Here is a 23,782-nt window from a genome sequence, read left to right as displayed (position 1 = left end):
ATGCATAATTATTTGAACATTTGAGCTGTAAGCTTAAGTCTCCTATGTTTTTCTTCTGAAGTGTCACGTTGGATATAAAAATTCTGAGTTGTCCTTCGTGACATACTTATCCCATAGCAACTTAATCATTGTATCAGTTTGAAATAGGTTCAGTTGAGTGAATTCTGTTTCAACGTTGTATACCTCTTAGGCAAAAATTCCTTCAGCCAGGAGTTTGGATGATATCGCGATGGATTTGACAGAGACAGGAACACCAAGGGTCTCCAAAATGGTGACACTGGAGGCAAAAAGTCAGTTCATCATGGCGAGTAATGGCAGCTTAATATCTTCAGGTAATGTTTTGGGAAAGTATGAACAATCTTTATTTCGCTATTTTGTAGGGGTCAGCAGCCACTGTTAAATGCATTTTAAACCCATTATTTGGGGAATAAATAAGCATAGCAAAACCTGCAGCATTGCAGCATAAACCAATTTTTTTTAAGTATAAGGAAAGTTAAATTATAAAAAGCTTGTATAAATAACACTAGATACAACGATACTGAGTGCTCAGGGTAACTTGAAAGGACATTTTCTCCCCATACATTCTATCAGCTTCTTCTGCCAATAATTAGTTTCTGTTCAGACACTCAGCTAATTCTCTACTTAATATATAGCCAAACGTGACTACAAGCTTCAAACTTGACCCCAGCCCTAGCCCCACCCCCCCAGTGTGATTGCTGCTGGAAGCCCTTCCTCTGTAGAAATTCTGGAATCTCTTATCACCAAGTATATGTAACTTAACTCAAATGAATTTTCCCATCTAAATCCTATTGTCAGCTCTTAATCTGAAGCACACAACATTCCTTTGCCTTGCTTGCTTGCTTTCTAAAAGGACATTCTAAACAATTATCTCCAGGAACATCTTACCTTCTCTCCTGCTCAGAAAACTGAAATTCTTCCTTGGGTGTGTCTGAAACATTAAGTATTTTATCATCGCTTCTAAAATGACTGAGCCAAAATACAGAAGGTATATATAATACCAGGCTCTGTTGGATGCCCAGAAGCCTGAGAAAATGTTCTCCAGTTTCCTTTTATTATGTTCAGAAACAAGGAGAAAAGAAATAAATTATGATTTAATAGCAGGTTTCACTTAGAAATCCTTTGTCCTTTAAAAAGGAAGGAAACATGCCTCGGATAAACCTTCCCTGCCCTCCCTCCCAATCCCTCCAGGTTCTCAAGACTCAGAAGTTAGTGAGGAGCAGAAGAGGGAGAAAATCCTCGAGCTCAGGAAGAAGGAGAAGCTCTTGCAAGAAAAACTCCTGAAGAAAGTCGAGGAGCTTAAGAAGATCTGTTTGCGGGAGGCTGTGAGTGTCTTCTCTCGTCTGGGGGACGCTTCACTTTGTGTTTGCAACCCCGGCCTGTGTCAGTTATCCCCCTCTCGATTCGGTCCTGTTTTACAGGAGCTCACGGGCAAAATGCCAAAGGAATATCCGCTAAACGTCGGTGAGAAACCGCCTCAGGTCAGAAGGCGTGTGGGCGCCGCGTTCAAACTGGATGACAACCTGCTGCCCAGCGAGGAGGTATGAGCATCAGCGCGAGCATTTCTACTCGCCACAGGACAGAAGAGCTGTCAGCTGAATGTGGTTGACCTGTCCCTTTGGTGCTTGAGTCACCGCTGTACATTTTTATCTCGCGCTCGCCACTTGAACGTGACACGGTAGACCACACGATTCTTTCTTTTGTGCACCGTCTCCGTATCTTTGAGTTGTTTTTCGCTTTTTTACTCCTCCGCACACAGGGAGCTTGAAACAAACCCCAACTGTGGGTAAACTGAGGAACGTTGTTATGAGAATTAAGAACTCTAGCGTTAGACTCTTCTGAGCAAAACAGAGAAACCTTTGACAAATAAGTTTGCCCATTCTGAAGTCTCATTTCCCAGACCTCAGTTTCTTCATCCATAAAGTGGGAGTAATCTTTGTTCTTCCCACTGAGGGATGCAAGGAGTTTCAATGAGATAATACGTGTGCAGCATTCGGGTATAATAAAGTTCCAGTATACAGTGTTTTCTCTCATCTGAGTCATCGGACAGTAGGACCCTACTCCTGCTTCTTGCCCAAATTTAGCCATCTTGGCTTTAGAAATGATAGCAGTTTCCATCATGAATAGAGTGAGCTTTGCAACTTATAGAGTATACCCAGTCCTGAGCTAAGTAATGCACATATATTATTCTCATGTAACCTTTGCCGTGTTTTTATAAGGTAGATGTTATCTGCATTTGAAATGGAGATACATAGAAAAAATAAAAAGGAAAGAAAGAAAGAAATGGAGATACAAAATGAGAAAAACCTGTAACATTAAAAAATTTCAGCAGTGTTTCCAGGGTCATGCAACCAGGAACCATTAGAAAGAGAAATCAAACTCAAAAGGATCTGTCTCTAAAGCTATGTGTGTTAACATAACTGTCTACGTCTGTGAATCTTGGGTGAAGAATCTCTCCTTGAAAAATACCATCATCACCCAACCAACTAACTGATTTCAGGGGCATTCCCTTCTTTAAAAGAAAAAAAGTCGGATTAGTGATAAGTTGAGGTAGATAGATGAGGAAGGTTTGTCTTCCAGGAAAGTGTTTGAAGTTACATAGGCAGTAAACTTAGGAAGGTTTTATTCTCAGAGCACCTGATTTGAAAATGTACAAGAAACGGTATCATTGTATAAATGCAGGACCCTGCTCTACAAGAACTGGAGAGCAATTTCCTAATACAGCAAAAGCTGGTTGAAGCTGCGAAGAAACTTGCCAACGAGCCAGACCTTTGTAAAACCGTGAAGAAAAAACGAAAGCAGGATTACACGGATGCTGTGAAAAAGCTTCAGGACATTGAAAACGCGATAAATGAATACCGGATCAGATGTGGAAAGAAACCCAGCCAGAAAGCAACAGTGATTTTACCAGGTTCGTAAGAAGTGAGGTTCCTTGAGTCACATAGTCGATATATCCTTGATGGTATCTAGCATTTCCAAATTAGTTCATTTGGTAAGAGATAAAAGAAAGAACACGATTAAAAGTAAGTTTCTTAGGGTAAAAATGGTTTGGGAATTCAGTGTTACAAGTATGTGAACTTGGTTTGCGGTGACCTTCTCACTGTTGTAACACTACACTATTGCGTTGCTTAAATTTTCAGGATGAAACAGCATTCATGGCCATGTTCGTTCATGATATAACAGATTCACCTTTAACTGGCCCGATGTCATTGCAAGAAATACACTCAACATCACGGAGTAGTAAGAGAGCTGGGCCTACCCAGTAGTTTCTGAAAGGTTTTTAATGCAGGGACCATACATTTTCTTAATACCTATGTAACATTTGTGAATAGAGCTTTTACAGTTCCTGCCATGTGTGGAGGCTATTTAAAGATAGGGACAAATGTGATATACCATGAAGTGCAGAAAGCGGGGTATAAAATTGTAACCACAATATGATCCTGACATTATATAAATATGCACTTACAAGAACTGGTTGGGAAATATTTCAAAATACTAGTAGCTGTGGAATTTCAAATAACTTAATTTTTTTAAGTAAATTTCTGTATCTTCAAAATTCTCAACATTATATACCTAAGACTTTCATATTCAGGGAAAAAGTACACTGAAAATCTCATTTAGGTAGATTCCAAGTCCAGTTGGCCTTACTTTATCAGCATGGTTTTCAGCCTTGATCACTGGTTGAAATATGCTTATATTTCTTTGATCCCAAGACTATTTTTTCCACATTTAAACATCTGTGAAATTTGAATAATTTTTATACTAGATGGTGTATTACCATTGTAATTGGCAATACTTTTTCTTTTTTAACGGAGACATCAATAGTTATATATCTTAGATTTGATGAAATATGGTAACTAGGCTTATAGAATATATTTAGGTTTAGGGCCGTATGATTTATGAAGCAGAGATATGGCTTTTGTGAATGCACAGACATCAACGCACAAATGTTAGTCAGCTACAGCTGGAGAATTTAGGATGGCTTTGACTCTGAATGAGAAGTCCAGTTGGCCTTGGAGGTGGTTACATTCTGGACCTACAGAGATAGGTGATTAGCAGTGTGCTTAACTTTCATAACCATTTGTTGTGGCCCATTCATCTCCAAACTGTGCAAGATTCAAGTGATCTCCTTTATAATGAGTGACATTTGGACAGCAGATTATTGGGTAGATTTTTTTTTTTTTTAATGTGCCTGACAGCTGACTGTACTGGCACCTTGCCTTCAAGCTCTACTACTGTGTGTCCAATTAAGAGATAGTCCGCCTAGCTCTGATGGGGATTAACATCATTTGAGATCAGATGGGAGAGATTTCCTTCGTAATGGCATAAAAGTGAATACGAAGGTGCTGTATTTGCCTGTAATCACGCCAGTACTCATGCCAGTACATGCCTGTGTATGGAATGTTTTGCCAAGGCAGATCAACACATCTGAGAAGATTTTTATTTCTAACCACATTTTTTAACATTTGATGGGCAGCGGTAACACTCAGGAGCATAATGGGCATTTCCCGCCACCAGAATGCTGTGTCTAGGTAATAAAAGCACGAAGTGTAGCTAACATTTATTGAGCATTTACCCTGTGCAAGGAGCCAGGCTAAGGGCTGTACATCCGTTACTTCACTTACTGCTCACCTCGGCACTGCGGACCACATACTAGTCATATTCCTGTTCCAGTTGACCCCAAGGATGCTCAGAGAGATTAAGTCATTTGCCCAAGGTCTCACAGCCAGTAAGTGACAAAACCAAGAATTAAACCCAGGTCTGTCTAATCCATTGTTTTCAACCAGCAGCAATTTTGCACCCCGGGGAACCCTTGGCAATGTCTGCAGGCATTTTTGATTGACACAACCGAGTGTGGAGGTGCTGCTGAGAGAGAGTGGTGGAGGCTGAAGATCCTTCATTGCGAAGGACAGCTCCCGTCAGTGAAGAATTGTCCAGTCCAAAATGACCGTAGTGCCACATAGACACCCGGGTCTAACCGAGAAGGTCATGCTCCACAAAGTGTTCACCTATTAAGAAAAGTCCCTTTTCTTCAGGGAGGATTCAAAAAATAATTTACACTAATGGATTTTCACATGAAGGTTCAAGTGTATGTTACATAACATGTAGTATTTATGACACGAATGGCATGATTTTTGTTTCCAGTTCGTTGGTTACAAGCCCTCAATGTATAGGGTACAGTTTTCGTCTCGTGTAGAAGCTAGATTGGAAACTTGCTGCATACGAAAACTCCCTTGAAGTCGGTGCCGTCTTAAGAAATAGTCCATATCTGTCCATATTTGTATGGACTATTTGTATATGACACATAGTCATATTTGTATGACATCTAAGATGTTTATATTTTTGGCAGGAAATTATTCCATTTTTATGATTGTTAATTATCCTCAATGCACTGTAATTAGTTACGCTTACTAAATAAAAATAAGATGCACTCTGTTGAGAATTGCTTTATTAAACTCACTGTAGGTATATATATAAAGGCCCAGTTATTCTAAAGGCACTTATTTTTATTCACAGAAGACATAATCCCATCAGAGAGCAGCTCCTTGTCTGACACTACCACCTATGATGATTGTAAGTATGTTATTTTGATTTAATATGTTATATATTTTGAACTACTAAGCCAATTGCTTTAATTTGGTAAAGCCTACATGTTATTCTTTTGGGAAAAGTAGAATCAACTAACTTATGCAGAATGGTTGGGGAACAGAGACGATGATTAACTTCTATCCAGGTTAATTCAGCATTAAATAAAATACAGTACCATACAAATTGCATGACTATTACTCGCGTGATAGTCAGTTTCTCAGTAAGCGTTTGTGAGGCTCTGTAGGATTTTTTTAATAGGATTTTTATTTTATTTTAATTTTTTTAATGTTTATTTATTTTTGAGAGAGACAGAGAGACAGAGAGACAGAGAGACAGTACGAGCAAGGGGAGAGTCCGAAGCAGGCTCCAGGCTCTGAGCTGTCAGCACAGAGCCCGATGCGGGGCTCAAACCCACGAACCATGAGATCATGACCTGAGCCGAAGTCAGACGCTTAACCAACTGAGCCACCCATTTTATTTTACTTTTATTTTATTTTTATTTTACTTTACTTTTTATTTTATTTTACTTTTAACTAAGCGCCATGCCCAATGTGGGGCTTGAACTTACGATCCTGAGGTCGAGAGTTGCATGCGCTACCTACTGGGCCAGCCAGCCTCCGCTCTATAGGATTTTTTTTTTTTTGATTTTTTTTTTTAACGTTTATTTATTTTTGAGACAGAGAGACAGAGCATGAACGGGGGAGGGTCAGAGAGAGGGAGACACAGAATCTGAAACAGGCTCCAGGCTCTGAGCTGTCAGCACAGAGCCCGACGCGGGGCTCAAACTCACAGGCCGCGAGATCATGACCTGAGCCGAAGTCGGCCGCTTAACCGACTGAGCCACCCAGGCGGCCCTCTATAGGATTTTTTTAAACATTTTATCTTGAAGTGATTACAGGTTCACAGGGATTTGCGTAAATAATACAGTCTTTCACTCACCTTTTCCCAATGGTGACATCTTATATATTTGGAGTCTAATCTCAAACCAAGAAATATAGTGTAAACTTTGATTATCACTGTATTCTGGATAGCTAGGAGTTGATTTTATTTTCCTTAGGAAGACATACACATTTTGGAAATTGGATTACATGTCATTGTGTTGGTTTCATAGAGGAAGGCCATTAGTGTTGTGATGGCCTGTGTTCCACACATTTCCTGATGGAATGGATTTCGTATCAAGTGATAGAGTATTTCTTTGTAATCCTTTGTGCTTAAGCAGAGGAGTGGCTACCTGAATGACATGATTTAAAGAATTTTGGGAAACTGCTACCCAAAGCAGTTATCCCCCCCAGCCCCGCCCCACCCCACCCCAAGTGTTACGGTGCATGAAACTCCAGCATTCCCAAATTCTTTCCTTGAGCTGAAATTGGGTCATGCTTGCCATTCCTCTTTGAAAACACACACGTCAGTGGGGGTGCATAACAAGGCTCTCATGACTCAGCATCGATCAGTTATATTACTTTCAATGACAGGATGAGCCTCTCTGGTCAGCCAAAGAGGCCGAAGAACTTGAAAGGTGAATAAAGTGATCCACTCCAGCTTCATAGGATAGCTTCCCTTTGGCCTTTTACATACTAGCGTTTTTCGTTGTTTGTGGTGGAAGGAGTGTCTTTTTTTTTTTTTTTAACGATTATTTATTTTTGATAGAGACAGAGCACAAGTGGGGGAGGGGCAGAGAGACAGAGACACAGAATCCGAAGCAGTCTCCAGGGTCTGAGCTGTCAGCACAGAGCCCGGTGCGGGGCTCAATCTCAGGAACTGTGAGATTGTGACCTGAGCCGAAGTTGGACACTTCACTGACTGAGCCCCAGGAGCTCTTTAATATAACTCTCGAAAAGCTCTAGTATCACCCATTCCACCTGAGTAGTTTCTTTGCTCAGAGTGGCACCTACTGAATTGGCAAAAGTTGGATCAGGCCCCACACGAGTACAGTTGACCCTTGAACAATGTGGGGGTTGGGGTGGCCACATCCCCCATAGTTGAAAATCTAAGTATAACTTTTGACTCCCCCTCAAACTTAACTACTAACAGCCTACTGTTGGCAGAAGCCTTACCATTAACTTAAACAGTCAATTAACACATATCTGTTACATGTATTAAATACTGTATTCTTACAGTTACGTAAGCTAGAGAAAGGAAAATGTTATGAAGAGAATCCTAAGGAAGAGAAAGTACATTTGCAGTGCTGTACTATATTTTTTTTTAATTTTTTTTAATGTTTATTTATTTTTGAGACAGAGAGAGACAGAGCATGAACGGGGGAGGGTCAGAGAGAGGGAGACACAGAATCTGAAACAGGCTCCAGGCTCTGAGCTGTCAGCACAGAGCCTGATGCGGGGCTCGAACTCACGGACCGCGAGATCGTGACCCGAGCCGAAGTCGGCTGCTTAACCGACTGAGCCACCCAGGCGCCCCAGTGCTGTACTATATTTAAGAAAAAAAATTTGTGCTTATGTGGACTCATGCAGTTCAGACCTGTGTTGTTCAAGGGTCAGCAGTATTCAGTAATTTCTTTTTTCTAGTGTATAAAGTATAAAAATAAATTTCCTGAAAGTAATATACTTCCAAAACCATCTGTGGAAAAACTGTATGTTCACCAGGTCTTCTGATTTGTTTTTTGGTTTTTTGTTTTTGTTTTTGTTTTTTGAGTGCTGGCAAGGTTTTATTATCTATTTACCTACTTATTTATCCATTCGTTAATTTACTTACTATAGCTGATGCCTTCACTCTTGCTGGTCAGCGACCAAGTTCAGTACCTCATTCTCCAAGAATTCTTCCCCCCAAGTCTCTCGGTATCGAGCGAATCCATTTCAGAAAGTCGTCTGTCAATGAACAGTTTGTGGATACCAGGCAGTCCAGGTGAGAAGTCACATCATCAGTATCCTCACAGCCATGAGATCTTACCTTCAAAATCGTTCAGCCTTTTTGACATTACCCTATTTGTCCTTTCAAAAGGGATTCTCTTTTAAAACCAAAGCCTAGAAACTAACCCCGTCATTTGTTGTCGACAGCAAGTGCAAGTGTTTCTAAGAGATCTTTTCAAAGCATTTGGCAGTTTCCTATATTTTAAAGTCTGTTTGATTTATGTTGGGTTCTAGGGGACCTTATTTATAGTGTGGGTTTGGATATAATGTCCAAAGTTTAGTTTCATAACCCATGGTCTCAGGAAACCGTCATTAAATATCACTCCATCAGTGCAAGTGACAGAAATGACTTCTAATCTTTCAAATAGAAATGAGACTTCAACTCATTTTAATCTGTAAAATAGATGATATGACTTTTTTCTCAAATGTCTCAGGTAAATATTATCAGGCAGTAACACCAGCCCGTAAAAAGATGACAGGCCAGTGATTCTCAGAATTTGACTGCGTGGATCAATACTATTAAAAAAAGAAAAAATAAATAGAGCCCAAGATAGGATTACCAAATGTTTACTCTGGCTAATCAGAATGTTCAAATGAACAATACTATGATTTCATGGGGGAACAAATGACATTAAATAAAAAATACAGCCATTGTCATAAAAATAAGATGATGAAGTTAACATTTTGGACACTTACGGTACGTTGGACACTGTTCAAAGTGTTTTAATATCATTACCTTTTACAGAGAAGCACACCAGGGACCAGAAAGCTTGAATGACCTGTTGGGTTCATCAACTAGTAAATGTGGGAGTCAACATTTGAACCTCAGCAGCGTCACTCCAAAGCCTGTGATGTGATTTTTAGCTAGCACATGACACTGCATCTCAGCAAAGGTAGAAGTTTGTCTTAAAATATAGGAAGATTGTTTAGATTAAATAATTCTTCCCTATGAAAATAAAGCTAGCACTTTGTTGTATTTCTCATTTCTCAAAGACCAGTGACAGCTTTTATCACCTCTCAGCCCCAGTTGTTAGCATTTAAAACTGTTGCCTTAAATAATAGAAATCCAAGTGTTTAGAGCTGTGCTGGCCAGTTGAATTAAAAGTAAATAAAATTAAAAATTCACTTCCTCAGTCATGCTAGCCATATGTCAAGTGCTAATAGGCACATGTGGGCTAATGGTAGAATATTGGACAGCACAGATACAACACATTTCCGTCATTGGATAGCACTGGACAAGTGTATTTATTATATTAGGGAAAACAAAGCTATTGCAGCAAAAGGAAAAAAATTATAAACAGAAATCTTATCTTAAAAATTATTATACCTACTTCCTTAATAGCTTAAGATAGGTTTGCTCTTTGATCCAGCAATTTGACTTAGAGGAATTTTTCCTGTTGAATTAGTTAACTACAGGATGCTCATCACAGCACTGTTTACATTAGCGACAAACTGAAAATAACCCAAATGTTTAACTAGTAGATTGTTTAAATATGTTACAAGTCCTTACAGTGGAAGGCTAAACTGTCATTAAAATAACATTGTAGATGAATATTAACCAACAAAGAACATTACATAGAGGTGTTTTGGTTTCTTTTTTTTTAATGTTTATTATTTTTGAGAGAGAGACAGAGTGCCAGCAGGGAGGTGCAGAGAGAGAGAGAGGGGGGAGGCAAAGAATCCAAAGCAGGCTCCAGGCTCTGAGCTGTCAGCACAGAGCCTGATGCGGGGCTCAAACTCGCGAACTGCAAGATCATGACCTGAGCTGAAGTCGGACGCTTAACCGACTGAGCCACTCAGGTGCCCCATAGATAGAGTTCTTTTTAAATGTGGGTTTTGAAAGAGAATATACAGTAAGATCTTATTTTTTTATTGTTAAAAACTGTAAATGCTTGTAAGTAAATATGCTTAGTAAAAATATCTGAAAATATTCAGTGTTGACTGGCTATATCTGAGGTTCAAGATTATAGACATTTAAATTTTTCTTGTTTTTAATCTGTATTTTCAAAATTTTCTGCAATGAACTTGTGCTTTGGTACTAGTAAAAATGTATTCAAAGTCGTGTTTAATTAAAAAACTGACTTCAAGTTGTGCTCTCACCATGTTGGGAAGTGGACAAAGTGATTTAAGTATGTTGCCTTTTCATCCACGGGCCTGAAAACAACAACCCACTGGCCAAATTCATCCTGCCACCTGGTTTGTGTGGCCTGTGCGCTAAGAATGGTTTTTGTACTTTTAAATAGTTGGAGGGGAAATCAAATGTGAAGATTATATGAAATTTGACTTTTAGTATCCACAGCCAAGCTTTACCAGTACACAGCCACTCCCATTCACTTACATCTTGTCTACACTGCTTTTGTACTTCAGGGACAGAGTAAAGCAGTCAAGACAGAGCCATCTGGCTGGCAAAGCCAAAAAAATTGACTATTACACTCTTTACAGAAAAAGGCTTTGCTGCCCCTGCTCTGGTTGGTTGGTTGGTTGGTTGGTTGGTTGGTTGGTTGGTTTGTTTTGAGAGAGAGAGGAGAGAGCATGAGCCGGGGAGGGGCAGAGGGAGGGAGAGAGAGGGAATCTTAAGCAGACTCTGTGCTCAGCACAGAGCCGGACGCAGGACTTGATCCCATGACTATGAGCCGAAATCAAGAGTCTGATACTTAACTGACTGAGCCACCCAGGCATCCCTCTAGTTGCTTCCAGTCTCTTTTATTCAGTATACTCTTTTAAAAAGTTTTTAAAATTATTTTCCTTCCTATTTATGACTCAGGTCACTCATGTTTCCCCTCAAACTCACCTAGGACATAACAGGCTACTAAGACACCCTTCCCAGTTTCCTCCTATGCTCCCTTCCTTCAGCTTCCAGTAAGTTTCAAAGCACCTTATGATGTTTGCCAGAGATGTGGGGAGGCTCATCATTTCCGCAATTCTTCTCTTTACCATCACAGGGAAATGCTGTCGACACACAGCAGCCCTTACAGAACCCTGGAGAGGCGGCCCCAGGGAGGACGCAGCATGCCCACCACACCGGTTCTCACCCGCAACGCCTACAGCAGCAGCCACTTGGAGTAAGAGCTCTTCCTTCCAGTTACTTGGACTCTGCTGATTTTTGTTTCAAAGTTTTGCTTTACTTTCTTGTGTTTTTTAATCATTTTAAGGGACTTGAGGCAGCAGGACTATTTTACGGGTCTACATTTTCAATGTACTTTTTCTTTTAAGTTTATTTATATATTTTGAGATGGAGAAAGAGAGAGAGAACAAGCGGACGAGGGGCAGAGAGAGAGGGAGACAGAGGATCCAAGGCAGGCTCTGTGCTGACAGCAGAGAGCCCGACACCGGACTCGAACTCATGAACCGTGAGATCGTGACCTTAGCCGAAGTTGGATGCTTAACTCGCTGAGCCACCAGTCCCTACTGCGTGTACTTTCAAGTACAAAGGAAATGTACTTGAAAATATCCTTTGTTCGAATAGATATTATATTTTTGTAGGTATTATATTTTAATTGTAAATATCAGATACCATTTAACCCCCTCATTTTCCAGAGGCGGAAGCAAGGTTGAGAGAGGTTAAATGTCTTACCCAAGCTGGCACAGCTGGGAAATGGCAGAGCCATGACTCAGCCCAGACTCTCCCTCATGCCGTGCTGCCTTCACCTTAGTCTGTCTCCTGCTATCCTGTTGGAAGAGAGGAACCTCCCAAGACCCATTGGGTTTTGTTTTTTGTTTTTTTTTTTTAGGCTTTGATACAAGTTGCACATCATCAATTTATCTTCCCTACAATTTATCTTCCCCATCAATTTATCAATCCCTGTGGATTGCACAATTTATAGAACCTGGTTCTTTTCGCATTTGGACCATGACAGTGAACTTGCATGGGAACCAATGGATTGTGTGAACAAATGGATTCTCTTGTGCAGTCTGCTTTGGAAACCTTAAAAGTTTTCGTTTGTTTGTTTTGAGAAGGGGGGCAGAGGGAGAGGGAGAAGGAGAGAGAGAATCTTAAGCAGGTTCCACCCCCAGGGCAGACCCTGACACAGGGCTCGGTCTCACAACTGTGAGATCATGACCTGAGCTGAAATCAAGAGTTGGACACTCAGCTGACTGAGTCACCCAGGCGCCCGTGGAAACCTTAAAAGTTTTATAGTAATTCAAGGGGTGATTAAATCCTTCAACCATGTCTTTGTGTTTTTAATTTCCATCCTCCTTTCCTTGATTCTCTGTTACAAGTTTGCCTTTCTCCTCTTGCAGACCCGAATCTTCTTCCCAGCACTGCCGCCAGCGGAGTGGAAGCCTTGAGTCTCAGTCCCACCTGCTGTCTGAGATGGACAACGATAAGCCATTTTTCTCCCTCTCCAAATCCCAAAGAAGCAGTAGTACGGAAATCCTGGATGACGGGTCTTCCTACACCAGCCAATCAAGCACAGAGTATTACTGCATGACGCCTGTTGTTGGCCCCTATTACACTACTCAGACTCTGGACACTCGTGCCAGGGGCCGGAGAAGGTCTAAGAAACAGAATGTTTCGACTTCAAATTCAGGAAGCATGCCCAACCTAGCACAAAAGGATAGTTTGAGGAATGGTGTCTACACAAAGAGTCAGGAACAACCTTCTTCTAGTTACTATATTGCCGGGTACACACCATATGCAGAGTGTGACCTTTATTACAGCGGCGGCTATGTCTATGAGAATGACACTGAGGGACAGTACAGTGTCAATCCTTCCTACCGGTCCTCGGTCCACTATGGATACGAGCGCCAAAGGGACTATAGCAGGTCCTTTCATGAAGACGAGGTCGACCGGGTACCCCATAACCCATATGCAACTCTCCGGCTGCCCAGGAAGGCTGCAGCTAAGTCAGAGCACATCACCAAAAACATCCACAAGGCCTTAGTTGCCGAGCACCTGCGTGGCTGGTACCAGCGGGCCTCTGGACAGAAGGATCAGGGGCACAGCCCCCAGACTAGCTTTGACTCGGACAGGGGATCGCAGAGATGCCTGGGGTTTGCTGGGCTGCAAGTACCCTGCTCTCCCAGCAGTCGAACATCTTCCTACTCTTCAGGTAAGAATATGGCGGAGGCGCTTGATACCCAGATTGAATTTACCTCATGCCTGCCACCCACCCGCCCCCTAAACCACTCCCCTCAGGGATCATGGGACCAGTACCCAAGGTCATGAGCTGGGTAGCCATTCTGTGGCACCACAGTAAGAATTGCCAACTTAAAAACAGTTCGTCTCTCTAGCTTTCCAAAGAACACAGCCCACAGGAGTCTGATGGAGCAAGTTGTAGATTCAAATGCAGCAGATATTTATTGAGCACTTACTCTATGCCTCTCGGTGTTGGGGGCTTTCAAATATTGTATCTTTTCTAGGTCTTACCTTGATAGCCACATCTCATAAAAGTGTTCTGGTCACGGATATTTGATATATTCAAAAGCAGAGTAAACCCTTCGGGTAAGCAGAAAACATTAGGATTATTATACACCCTTCCCTGTTCACCAGCAGGAACTTGATCATCTAAAGGCAGTTTGGTTTGAATGTTCAGGTAGCTACGTGAGGCTCTTAATAATTATGAGGGGAGCCAGCATTTAGTAAACACTGTTCCTGGCACTGTGCTAAGTACTTTGTATGCCTTGACTCAATTCAGTAATCCTTTAGACTTTACTTTATGGCTGCTTTAAGGGATTCTCCAAGATAATTTTGATTAGAGATATTCCCTTCAGGCATTGACTTTGGCCCCTCCATCCACTAAAACCCGTGAAGAACTTCCTGCTTACCCCCATGCCCCCCAGCTGTTCGAGCTGCCCTCAGTAGAGAAGTGGGGAGAAAGAGGAGTATCTGCCTATGGTTTCGTTTATTCAGCAAACAAGCAGGCATATCGCAGATGCTGAGGAGACAACGTTGACACGGTTTCCAGCCTTGAGCACCCAGTCTAGTTAGCAGCCAGAGGAACATATACAAAGAAAACACTTTTAAAGCTCTACAGCCCTGGACTATGTGAAAACCTGAGGTCATGCATTCTTGCCCCTGCTTTCAAGCATGACCCCTTAGTAAGACAGCACAGGGATTCCCAACTCATTGAGTAATAAATCTGTGAAAACTGTGTCTTTAAAAGTTTCATAAGCTTGTTGACCAGAGGCATTTCCATGGAGATTTCTATTTGGGTTTAATGTCTCTTCTGTTTGCGTAGGACTTTGGACTTCCGTTAGGGCTTTCCCACTTATTACCATATCTAACATACAAAAAGTGTCCTGTCATGTATTCCTTGTTATTTATGGCTCACGTCTATACAGTGCCTTTCTTCACCCTACAGTTCAGGGCGTTGCATGAGGTTCTTTCAGAAACCAAACCCAGGGACAGTGTTAGAAAGAAAGAACCAAACAAAGAGGGCTGAGATGCATATAGAAGCCCACTGGGGCACAGGGCTGGGGTAATGCCTATTTAAATAGGCCAGAGAGAAGCAGGTGCACCTCCCAAACCAGAGCGTTACTAGTGCTTGGCTCAGTGTCTCAGGCGAAGGTAAGAACGGAGTTAATGTTTCCTGATTCAGACCCAGTAGGAGGTTACCTGGTAGCAGCAGGATTTGGCCCCACAGACCAAAAAGCATTACACTGTAGTAAGGAATCAGAGGGATAAAATTAGACCTCCTAGAATTCCCTTTTGGAATTTTCTTCATTCCTGTCTACATTTAATAGCTACAAAAATGTATTACAACAGACATGCACACATGCATCATGGAGAGTTTCCTATTATTTGCCAAATTAGGGGTTTTGTAATTCCTTCCAGCCAGCTGAAGACTCTCTTGATGACTCAGTTTTAGTAGAAATGACAGCCATCGTCTGTTGGCAACTTAACCCTGGGCCACACAGCATGCCCAGTGTTTTATGTGCACTATCCCATTTAATGTATGCAACACTTCTGTACAGTGAGTGCTGTTGTTGTTTATTATGAGTATCCTAATCTTGCCATGGAGGCAGTTCTAGCTTAGCGAGTTCAAATGACCCTGCCTGAGCCCCAAAGCTGGTAAGTGCTGGAATGGGAATTCTACCACAGCTCTGATACCTTCACCACCAAGCCCGCCAACCCCTGACTCAGAGTTATGAAACATTCGTGGAAGCTCAAAGTGAGAGAATTACATCTTTGAGTCAAAATCTCATGGCATCCAGGGCCACAGATGAGTTTTGAAATGCATCTGTCCTACACTGGTCACAGGGGTTTTGTGGGTGTGAGAAAGAAGAGGCGGAGGGTGGCTGCCAGGAACAGAAATGGAGGGGAGCCGGAAGGATCCATGAGCAGTATGGGTCTTGGACCACCAGCCTGCCATTGTGGGCACCTTGTGCATCCTCAGCATGAGGCAGGACTGGTTTTAGAGGGGGAACAACACCAGTGCGACACATTCACTAGGCTTTGTTCCTGTATTGTGCCCTTATCTTGCTCCAGTTCAGTCCCTCAGTAGAGCTAATTCTCTTCTTCCTGTAATGCCTCCTGTTCTAATTACCCTCCCCACCCCTTCCCACACACACACACACACACACACACACACACACACTTTTTTTTTTTTTTTTTTTTTTTTTTTTTTAGGCAAAAAGTATGCATTGATTCTGCTAGTGGCTGATGTTGCCTTGGGCCGAGGAACAGTCTTATCCACAGGTCAATTTATGGAGTGCTTTTCCACCAAAGGCCTCCAAGAAACTCAAACTCGTTGCCTTATCTTTATAAATAAAGCCTTATATATATCTAGCCACCATAGCCCAAGTGGAAAGACTCTCTTCATATATGAGAATTTTTTTTCTATCTGCCTTTTAGGTTATTTTTTATAGCATGCCTTTCAATTAGCTTTATTCTCGTTCATAATGATATCAATAGTTACCATTTTGGGGTGCTTACTCTGTACCAGGCAAAGTGTTAAATATTCTCATATATGACCTTATTTAATCATGATACCATCCCTATACAGGATGTATTTGTATTATCATCCCCACTTTACAGGTGAAGAAACTAAGGCTTAATGAGAATAAACTATTTGTCCAAGGTCACATGGCCAGTAAGTGACTATACTTGAATAGAAAAGAACTCTGTTGATTGTAACCATTGTCTCTTAATCTCTACACACAGATAATTATAATGTACGTCTAAATGGCCTAAATAATCTTCATTTTGAATATTCTCACTAATTTTGTCTCTTTTCATTTTTATTTCCAGTATCTTCTACAAATGCTTCTGGGAACTGGAGGACCCAGATAGCTGTAGGGCTATCTGAATACGAGACCCCGGCACATTCTTCCTACACCAGCTGCTATGGCAACATCTATAATCCTTTGCCCTCTCCAGGCAGGTGAGAAAGCAATGCTTCGAAATTCTACTAGCCTATCCCTGGTCAAAAGAATTCAGGAATTCTATGTTATTTTATGAATGCTCAAGGATCATAAGACCATAGCCTATAGGCCCAAACCAGCTGCCACCTGTTTTTGTAAATTAAGTTTTATTAGAAAATGGCCATGTTCATTCATGTACATATTGTCTATGTCTGTTTTGTTTTTTTTTTAATGATTATTTTTGGAAGAGAAAGAGACAGCATGAGCAGGGGAGGGGCAAAGAGAGAGGGAGACACAGAATCTGAAACAGGCTCCAAGCTCTGAGCCATCAGCACAGAGCCCAGTGCAGGGCTCAAACTCATGAACTGTGAGATCATGATGTGAGCCGAAGTCAAATGCAGAACCAACTAAGCCACCCAGGAGCCCCATATCTCTGGTTGTTTTTGTGTATCAGGCTTTTAAAGAAAAGGTTTGTTCACTCCTAATCTAGATCATTCAAATTTGACTCTATTCCTAGACATGTATACACTAAAATCTGTGTCTGAAGGTTTTTTTTTAAATCGAAGTGCTTAAAACCATAGTATAGATAATATCCATTTAAGACTCTTCTGAAACCTTGTAGGAAAGATATCTCTACCCCAGAAAAGGTTGCTCACACCAAAATTCCTCACAGACAGTTGGTAGGCTTGATTTCAAACATTTGCTGCCTTTTTGTGTCTGACCCTGTGTTCATTAAGAAGCTACAGACACAGCCAGCTGTTCTATTTATAATCATGATTCTTTGTAAACATTTGGAGGAAATGTACAAGAACAATTTGTTAAAATGCAGTTTTAAAAAAGATTGCAAACTCTGCATTACACGTTTTCCACTTCTTTGTATATGCAGGGTGAGTTAAGTTTGAAGAGGTCACATCTCCCTGTCACTTTTCACAGAATATAATTCAAACCCATGGTGCCAAGAAATGAGCATTTTCTGTTTGTTTTTATTTAAATTTGCTTGAGGCCAAATTGCTTCAGGCATAGGAAGACTTACACAGATAATAACTTATAAGAGTGTCTATCCTGTTGATTTTAAGAGTTTAGTTTCTTGCTTTCCTTTTTTTTAATTTCAATTTTTATTTAAATTCTAGTTAGTTAATATATATGGTAAAATTGGCTTCAGGTGTCCAATTTAGTGATTCATCACTTCCCTACAACACCCAGTGCTCATCACAACAAACACCCTCCTTAATATCCATCACCTCTCTAGTCCATCCCCTACCCACCTTTCCTCCAGTAACCCTCAGTTTGTTCTCTATAGTTAAGAGTCTCTTATGGTTTGCTTCCCTCTCTCTCTTTTTTTCCCCCTTCCCCCTATGTTCATCTGTTTTGTTTCTTAAATTCCACAAATGAGTGAAATCATAATTTAATAAATTACTCAGTGTTATAAGCGAATTAGAGCTATTCAACCCCCAAAGCCTTTTTTTTCTTCTCCATGCTCAATGAGAGTTTTTCTTGGCTGGAACTGTTAGGCCAATTGTCTCAACTCAACAAAGGGTGTGCTCAAAATAGAATGTTAGTGAAAATATACCTCAGAGGACTTCATATATCTTGGGGTTTTGTAAATAATGCAAATGAGTTAGGAGCAAGAACTAAAATGGCTTTGGCCCAAAATTGGAGCTGAAGGTTTTCGATTCAGTTCTCATCGTTTTGTATAGTTCATTTGCAAATTGTTTTCCTATTTGTATACTTTTACTTTCCTTTTTTGTTGACTGAGTTAGACACAACAGAAAACAGTCAGCACGTAAGACAGTTCTAAAATCCTTGACACCACTTTCACTGGACTCGGGAAGGTACTAAACATTTTTAGAGAAAATGTGTTTTTGCCAAATGTGCCTTTCTATTTCAGCCAGCCCAAGATGGCTTGACACGGGAGTCTGACGTCAGAGGGGCGGCAACGTACAGGAAATGAGAAACTATTTAAAGATCCCTATTGTGTGCGCGCACATGCACATTATATGAGCTCACTGTGGAAACTTAGGAAAATGATAAAGGGATAAATAAGTAGGAAATAATTTACTTATAATTCCACCATCTAGAGGTAGTCTCTGTTAGCATCTTGACACATTCCCCCATTTTTCTGTATCCGTTTTTAACGTGGTTGTAATGATAAACTTATGTACGATTGTACATCTTTCATTGTCTATGAATCCCAGTTTTTTACTTAATATCACAACATACACATGTGCTCATATTTTTTAAAACTCTTTAAGCCTTGTTTCATGGGAGCAACATGATATTCCCCTCATAAATATGCCATACTTTATTTCCTGTATTTTGAATTTTTAGATTTTTTTTTTCATTATGATTCATTGTAATGCTGCTGTTAACATCTTTCTACAAAATATTTGTCTCAATCCCAGATTATTGCCATAGGATACATTCCAATAAGTAGAATTAATGGGTTAACTTGAAAAATGTATTTTTTGAAGCCCTTGCTTTCCAGAAAGATTTGCCAGTTTACCCACCCAGCAACAGAGGTACAGGTGTGCTTATTTCCATCTGTTTGCCTATTGAGGATTTTTTTTAATGTTTTTCTTTCTTACTTTTGAGAGAGAGGGAGAGAGAGTGAGCGCATGCTCTGCGCAAGCAGGGGAGGGTCAGAGAGTGAGGGAGACAGAGGATCTGAAGTAGGCTCCATGCTGACAGGAGAGCTTGATGCATGGCTTCAACTCATGAACCGTGAGATCATGACCTGAGCCAAAGTCAGATGCTTAACCCACTGAGCCACCCAGGTGCCCTAAGGATTTTTTTATTACACCCCAGAATGATCAATTTAACTAGACCTGTTACCAAAGCAAGTATAATAACAGCCATCCACCAAATTTTAGGAATTTGCTGTAAAATTGTGTTTTTGATGGAAACATAATTTTTTTAAATAAGAGGGAAATTTGGTTTCAAGATAAAGATAAAAATAAAAAACTTTAGATCTGCCCTTAAGTTAAAGATTTGAGTATTTTTTTTAAATAAATGAAGTATGTATTATTTAGAGATCCTTTCTCCCAGAGTGTCTGGCTCTTGATATTACAGAAAGCTATAAATTTTTACCAATAAGAGTTTGTTTCCAGGTCTGATTTGGTATAATTGGCAGTGGCATAAACTTTCCAGCATCACAAATGTTGAAGTCTCTTATCCTACCTAGTATATAATACAGTCCAATTCTTGTCTCTATGCTACAAACTGTGTTTTCAAATAACTGTTTTTCTTTCACTTCCGGTTTTCCATTGCCCATTCTCTTCCTTATCTAACTCTACCTAAACTAGGCAAAACCGAGGGCTTCTGTCCCGGAGAATGGTTGTGTCTCCAGAAATGAGATCAGTTTTAAATTCTCTTTTGCTAAGTGTAGCCAGCAGTAGTAAGTACAGCCCCTCAGATCTGTGTGTTGCTTCTTGCTTAGCAGGTGTTTTGCTCACTGACCAATGTGTGAAGCTGTGGAAATCTGACTTTGTGTTTATATTAGATGAAAACACTAAATACCTGCTTTCACGGAGCATTTCTTTCCAAAGCTCTTCTTCCAATGACTTTTTAATCCTTTTTACTAAAGAAATTTAAAATAAAAAGAAACCTACTAACTATCTAACCTATTCTAAACTACTACTGTAGGAATGAAGTTTTGCTGATTGGAATGGTTTGTATAATAGGATGCCTTCATTTGGATCTACCCTCCAAACATGCCTGTGATTTTTATATGTGATGCTGTTTCCAATTTACTCTTGACCAATACACCCTACGGGTGTAAAATGTGTCCCTAGGTGCCCCTGCCTCTAAATATATTCCTTTGTCCCTGAGGAAAGGATCTAGTATAGTCTCTTAATTTGAAGAATACTTAAAATGTGGCTGTCAGGAATACTTTTTAAAAAGTTAAAAATATGACTCTCCCACAAAGAGAAAATGGGCGTGTGTCAAAGATTTACTTAACCCATTAATGAGAGAACTAACAGAATGGTAAAGTTGTTTCTGAGACAATTCAAAAGACTGAATTCAATACACTGAAAGATAAAATGCTGGAATAAGATTATGAAATTAGATTTAAAAAAAAAACAAAACAGTTAATGGCTCACAGGGCGATAAAATTTTAACCATAATCTTTTTATACTAGACAGAAGTTATTTGTATTTCTCCCAGACAAAAACCCTAAAAATTAACATGTAACTTACCACAATCTGGGTCCTTATCAATGGTAAATGAAAGTGAGACAAAGGAATATCTCCCTTGAGAATTAAGTACACCTTGCATGGGCCTTTTCAACAATGCTCCAGTAGGACAATGAGACAGCACACAGTCATGCTTTGCCTATTTCCAAGTGTTGGATATTTTCTTGACGGTGCTTTCTACTAATTCTTTAAGTAATCTTTGTACTCTGGGAATCAAAATGACCACAAGTAACAACTTTTCTGGTTTCCTTTAATAGACAGTACACAGAGATCAGTCAACTGGACAGTACAGATGGAAACCGGTTGGAAGAAAGCCTGAAGAGTAGAGAGCAGAGGCTCTTTTGGCACGAAGATTCAAAGCCTGGAACATTAGTCTGAACTGTACTTGGACCTCTTGACCAAGCACCGCGTTCTCACACTAGTGTGCCTTGCAAAATGTGTTCGTCTTCCCAGAAAGCTATTTGGCTTTAGAAAGCTAAAGGCATCAAAGGTTGAAGAGAGGACTCTTGCTGCCCTGGAAGTGAATCACACTCTAAGGCCACGGAAAAGCCCCTGAACCACATGCCTTTCCAGCTCCGGGCACTAACCTAACAGCAAGGTGGAACCATTGCCAAGGACAGACTCAGCCTTTATCAGTAGCAAGCACTTGTTAAGGGAATAAAAGTTGTTGAAGGCAAACCGTAAAACTGTGAAAAGTGTGTTCAGGGTCTCCAATAGGAAGGAAGGTTGGGAAATTTCAGAGCACAGTTCAGCATGATGAGAAGAAGAACAACGAGGAGCTCCTCAGTCATTGCTCACCATCAGAAAGTTTGGAGTTGTGAGCCGGCGAAGAATGACATGCCATTTCTACATGGACGTCAACAATTGAGACAGTATTGGAAAATTACTTGAAGAGAAGCTGGATTTTCATGAAGTTCTGAATGAGTGTAAATGTTTTTAGGATATTATAAAGAGTGATGGTTTTCATAAGCACCATAAAATGGGTTCCGGAAAGACTTACTGCTGGAGCATCCTGTAATATAACTTTATGGTAGCAGATTGGGGAAAACACAGCAGCCCACTGAATAATTGACAAACTCTGCTTGGAGAATTTTCTAAGGTCCAATATTATTGGGCTCCTTTTTTCTTTCTACACCAGTGGCCTGATGGGTTATTATTCAGGCTGGTAACTCTCCAATTTGATTGTCATTTGAAATGGCAGACCTGACATGGAGAGTTTTCATAATCAAGAGTTTGAAAAACTATTTTAAGGTAATACACAAAGAACCCAAAACAAAACAAAAGCCACATCATTTTAGATGAATTGCGTGCCTTAAAATGGTGAACATTAGGAAAGTAAGCATATTGTCCAGATCCCACAGAGGGTTCTAAGTCACCAAGTGACAAAAACAAGATTAGTCATTAAAAAGGAAAAAACAAAAGCAAAACAAAACAAAAAACAACAAAAAAAACACAAAAAACTCCAAGCTGCAGATTTAATTATGAGGCTAAAACTACCTCATACTTCACTTGGAAGAACTAATTAGCTATGGTTTATGGTAGGATTTTAAAAAAAAAAAAATTCCATATTCTAGATTGATCTTTTTTGTCATCTTCACTCTGCTTCAATATTCCATAAAAGGTGCTCCCTACCCCCCCTTTTATACAGGTTTCATGTTCCTATTGTGAAGAGAGAAGTTTCTGAACAACTTTTTTGGAACATTTTCTATCTATATTCCAAAGCATGTAATATATACATAAAGATGATTTGTTAAGCTGGTCCTTAGTCATTTGTATCATTAAAAATGAAGTTTGGGGAACAAATTTGGAGCAAAACAGAAGACATGCAGAAAAATAATAACTTATTCCTTTTTGCATATTTGTATAGCCTTCTAGAAACAGAAATACTTTTGCATATTCTTTTACTGTTCTGACTTTTTAAGACCTATTATTTTTTTACATAGGTCAATAAACTGAAGGTGTGCTACTGAAAATGTTTACGTATTCTTCCATTATATTCAGGGTTCATCCAAAGCAGTTTGAAGTGTTCTACTTCATGTAATCCTCTTGGACAAGATTGCAGATTTTTAGTTGTAGTATTACCTACCATATTTTACTGACGCCAAGGTGCCCATCTTTTCACATTTACATCCTTGAAATCAGGATGCATCTTTTGACTGATGGCATGCTCTAAAGGAATTGGCAGTGTTTTTTTCTTTCTTAGCGCTACATAAAATGATGCTGTGTCTCACAATAAAGTTGTCTTAGAACTGATGAAATACGGTAGTTTATTGCCTCGCTGAGGATGACAGATGTGAATTTTTAGGCTTCCCGGTCTTGTGAATGTTGTTTGTTTGTAACAAGCCCTTCATCCTAGTTTTGCAGAGTCGCAAACTGGTCTTTTAAATTCAGGAAAATGTTTCATCTGGCATGTATTTGTCCTGCACAATGGGGAGAAGGGAATGGGAAATGAAATGTAGGAAGACCTTAATACTTCCGTGCAAGTATCTTAAATGGAAATAGCCTTCTTCTGTTCAAGAAATGGAATGCTCAGAACTGCAAGTGGGCCTGGAAAGAACGCGTGGAACTTGGCCCCCAAATATTTAAAGAAGGTAAAGAAATAGAAGCACCGGGGGCTTGCTGTATGACTTTTTTTACCCGCTATCTTTTTAGGAAAACCTCTCTCAACTGCATTTTCGGTATATTTATTAATGACCAAAACATGACAGAGGCAAATTGTTCAACATCACACATCGATCTGTTTCATATTACGGTGTATCATATAGTCATGATAAAAATTTGAAGTTCAAACACAAAGCAAGTATATAACAT

The 23,782-nt window shown here is 40.1% G+C and overlaps 1 protein-coding gene across 13 annotated transcripts in view; it reads left to right on the top strand.

The window, feature by feature from the left end:
- The window catches only part of FRMD4B (FERM domain containing 4B), a 321,761-nt gene extending 298,817 nt beyond the window's left edge, over positions 1–22,944 (top strand). For 12 of the 13 annotated variants that reach the window (XM_078442821.2, XM_078442822.2, XM_078442825.2 and 9 more), the window contains 10 exons: positions 191–332; positions 1,210–1,343; positions 1,440–1,559; positions 2,701–2,929; positions 5,536–5,592; positions 8,322–8,466; positions 11,414–11,533; positions 12,714–13,525; positions 16,666–16,798; positions 20,081–21,222. In XM_078442821.2, coding sequence (XP_078298947.1) covers positions 191–332; positions 1,210–1,343; positions 1,440–1,559; positions 2,701–2,929; positions 5,536–5,592; positions 8,322–8,466; positions 11,414–11,533; positions 12,714–13,525; positions 16,666–16,798; positions 20,081–20,369 — 2,181 coding nt within the window. In that variant the 3' untranslated portion in view covers positions 20,370–21,222. The other variant, XM_078442828.2, reaches the window with a different exon arrangement.
- Positions 22,945–23,782: the final 838 nt, after the last annotated feature.

The sequence above is a fragment of the Panthera onca genome, chromosome A2 (genome assembly GCF_046562875.1).
Source record: "Panthera onca isolate mPanOnc1 chromosome A2, mPanOnc1 haplotype 2, whole genome shotgun sequence".
NCBI lineage: Eukaryota > Metazoa > Chordata > Mammalia > Carnivora > Felidae > Panthera > Panthera onca.
This window is presented reverse-complemented; position numbering and strand designations above follow the sequence as displayed.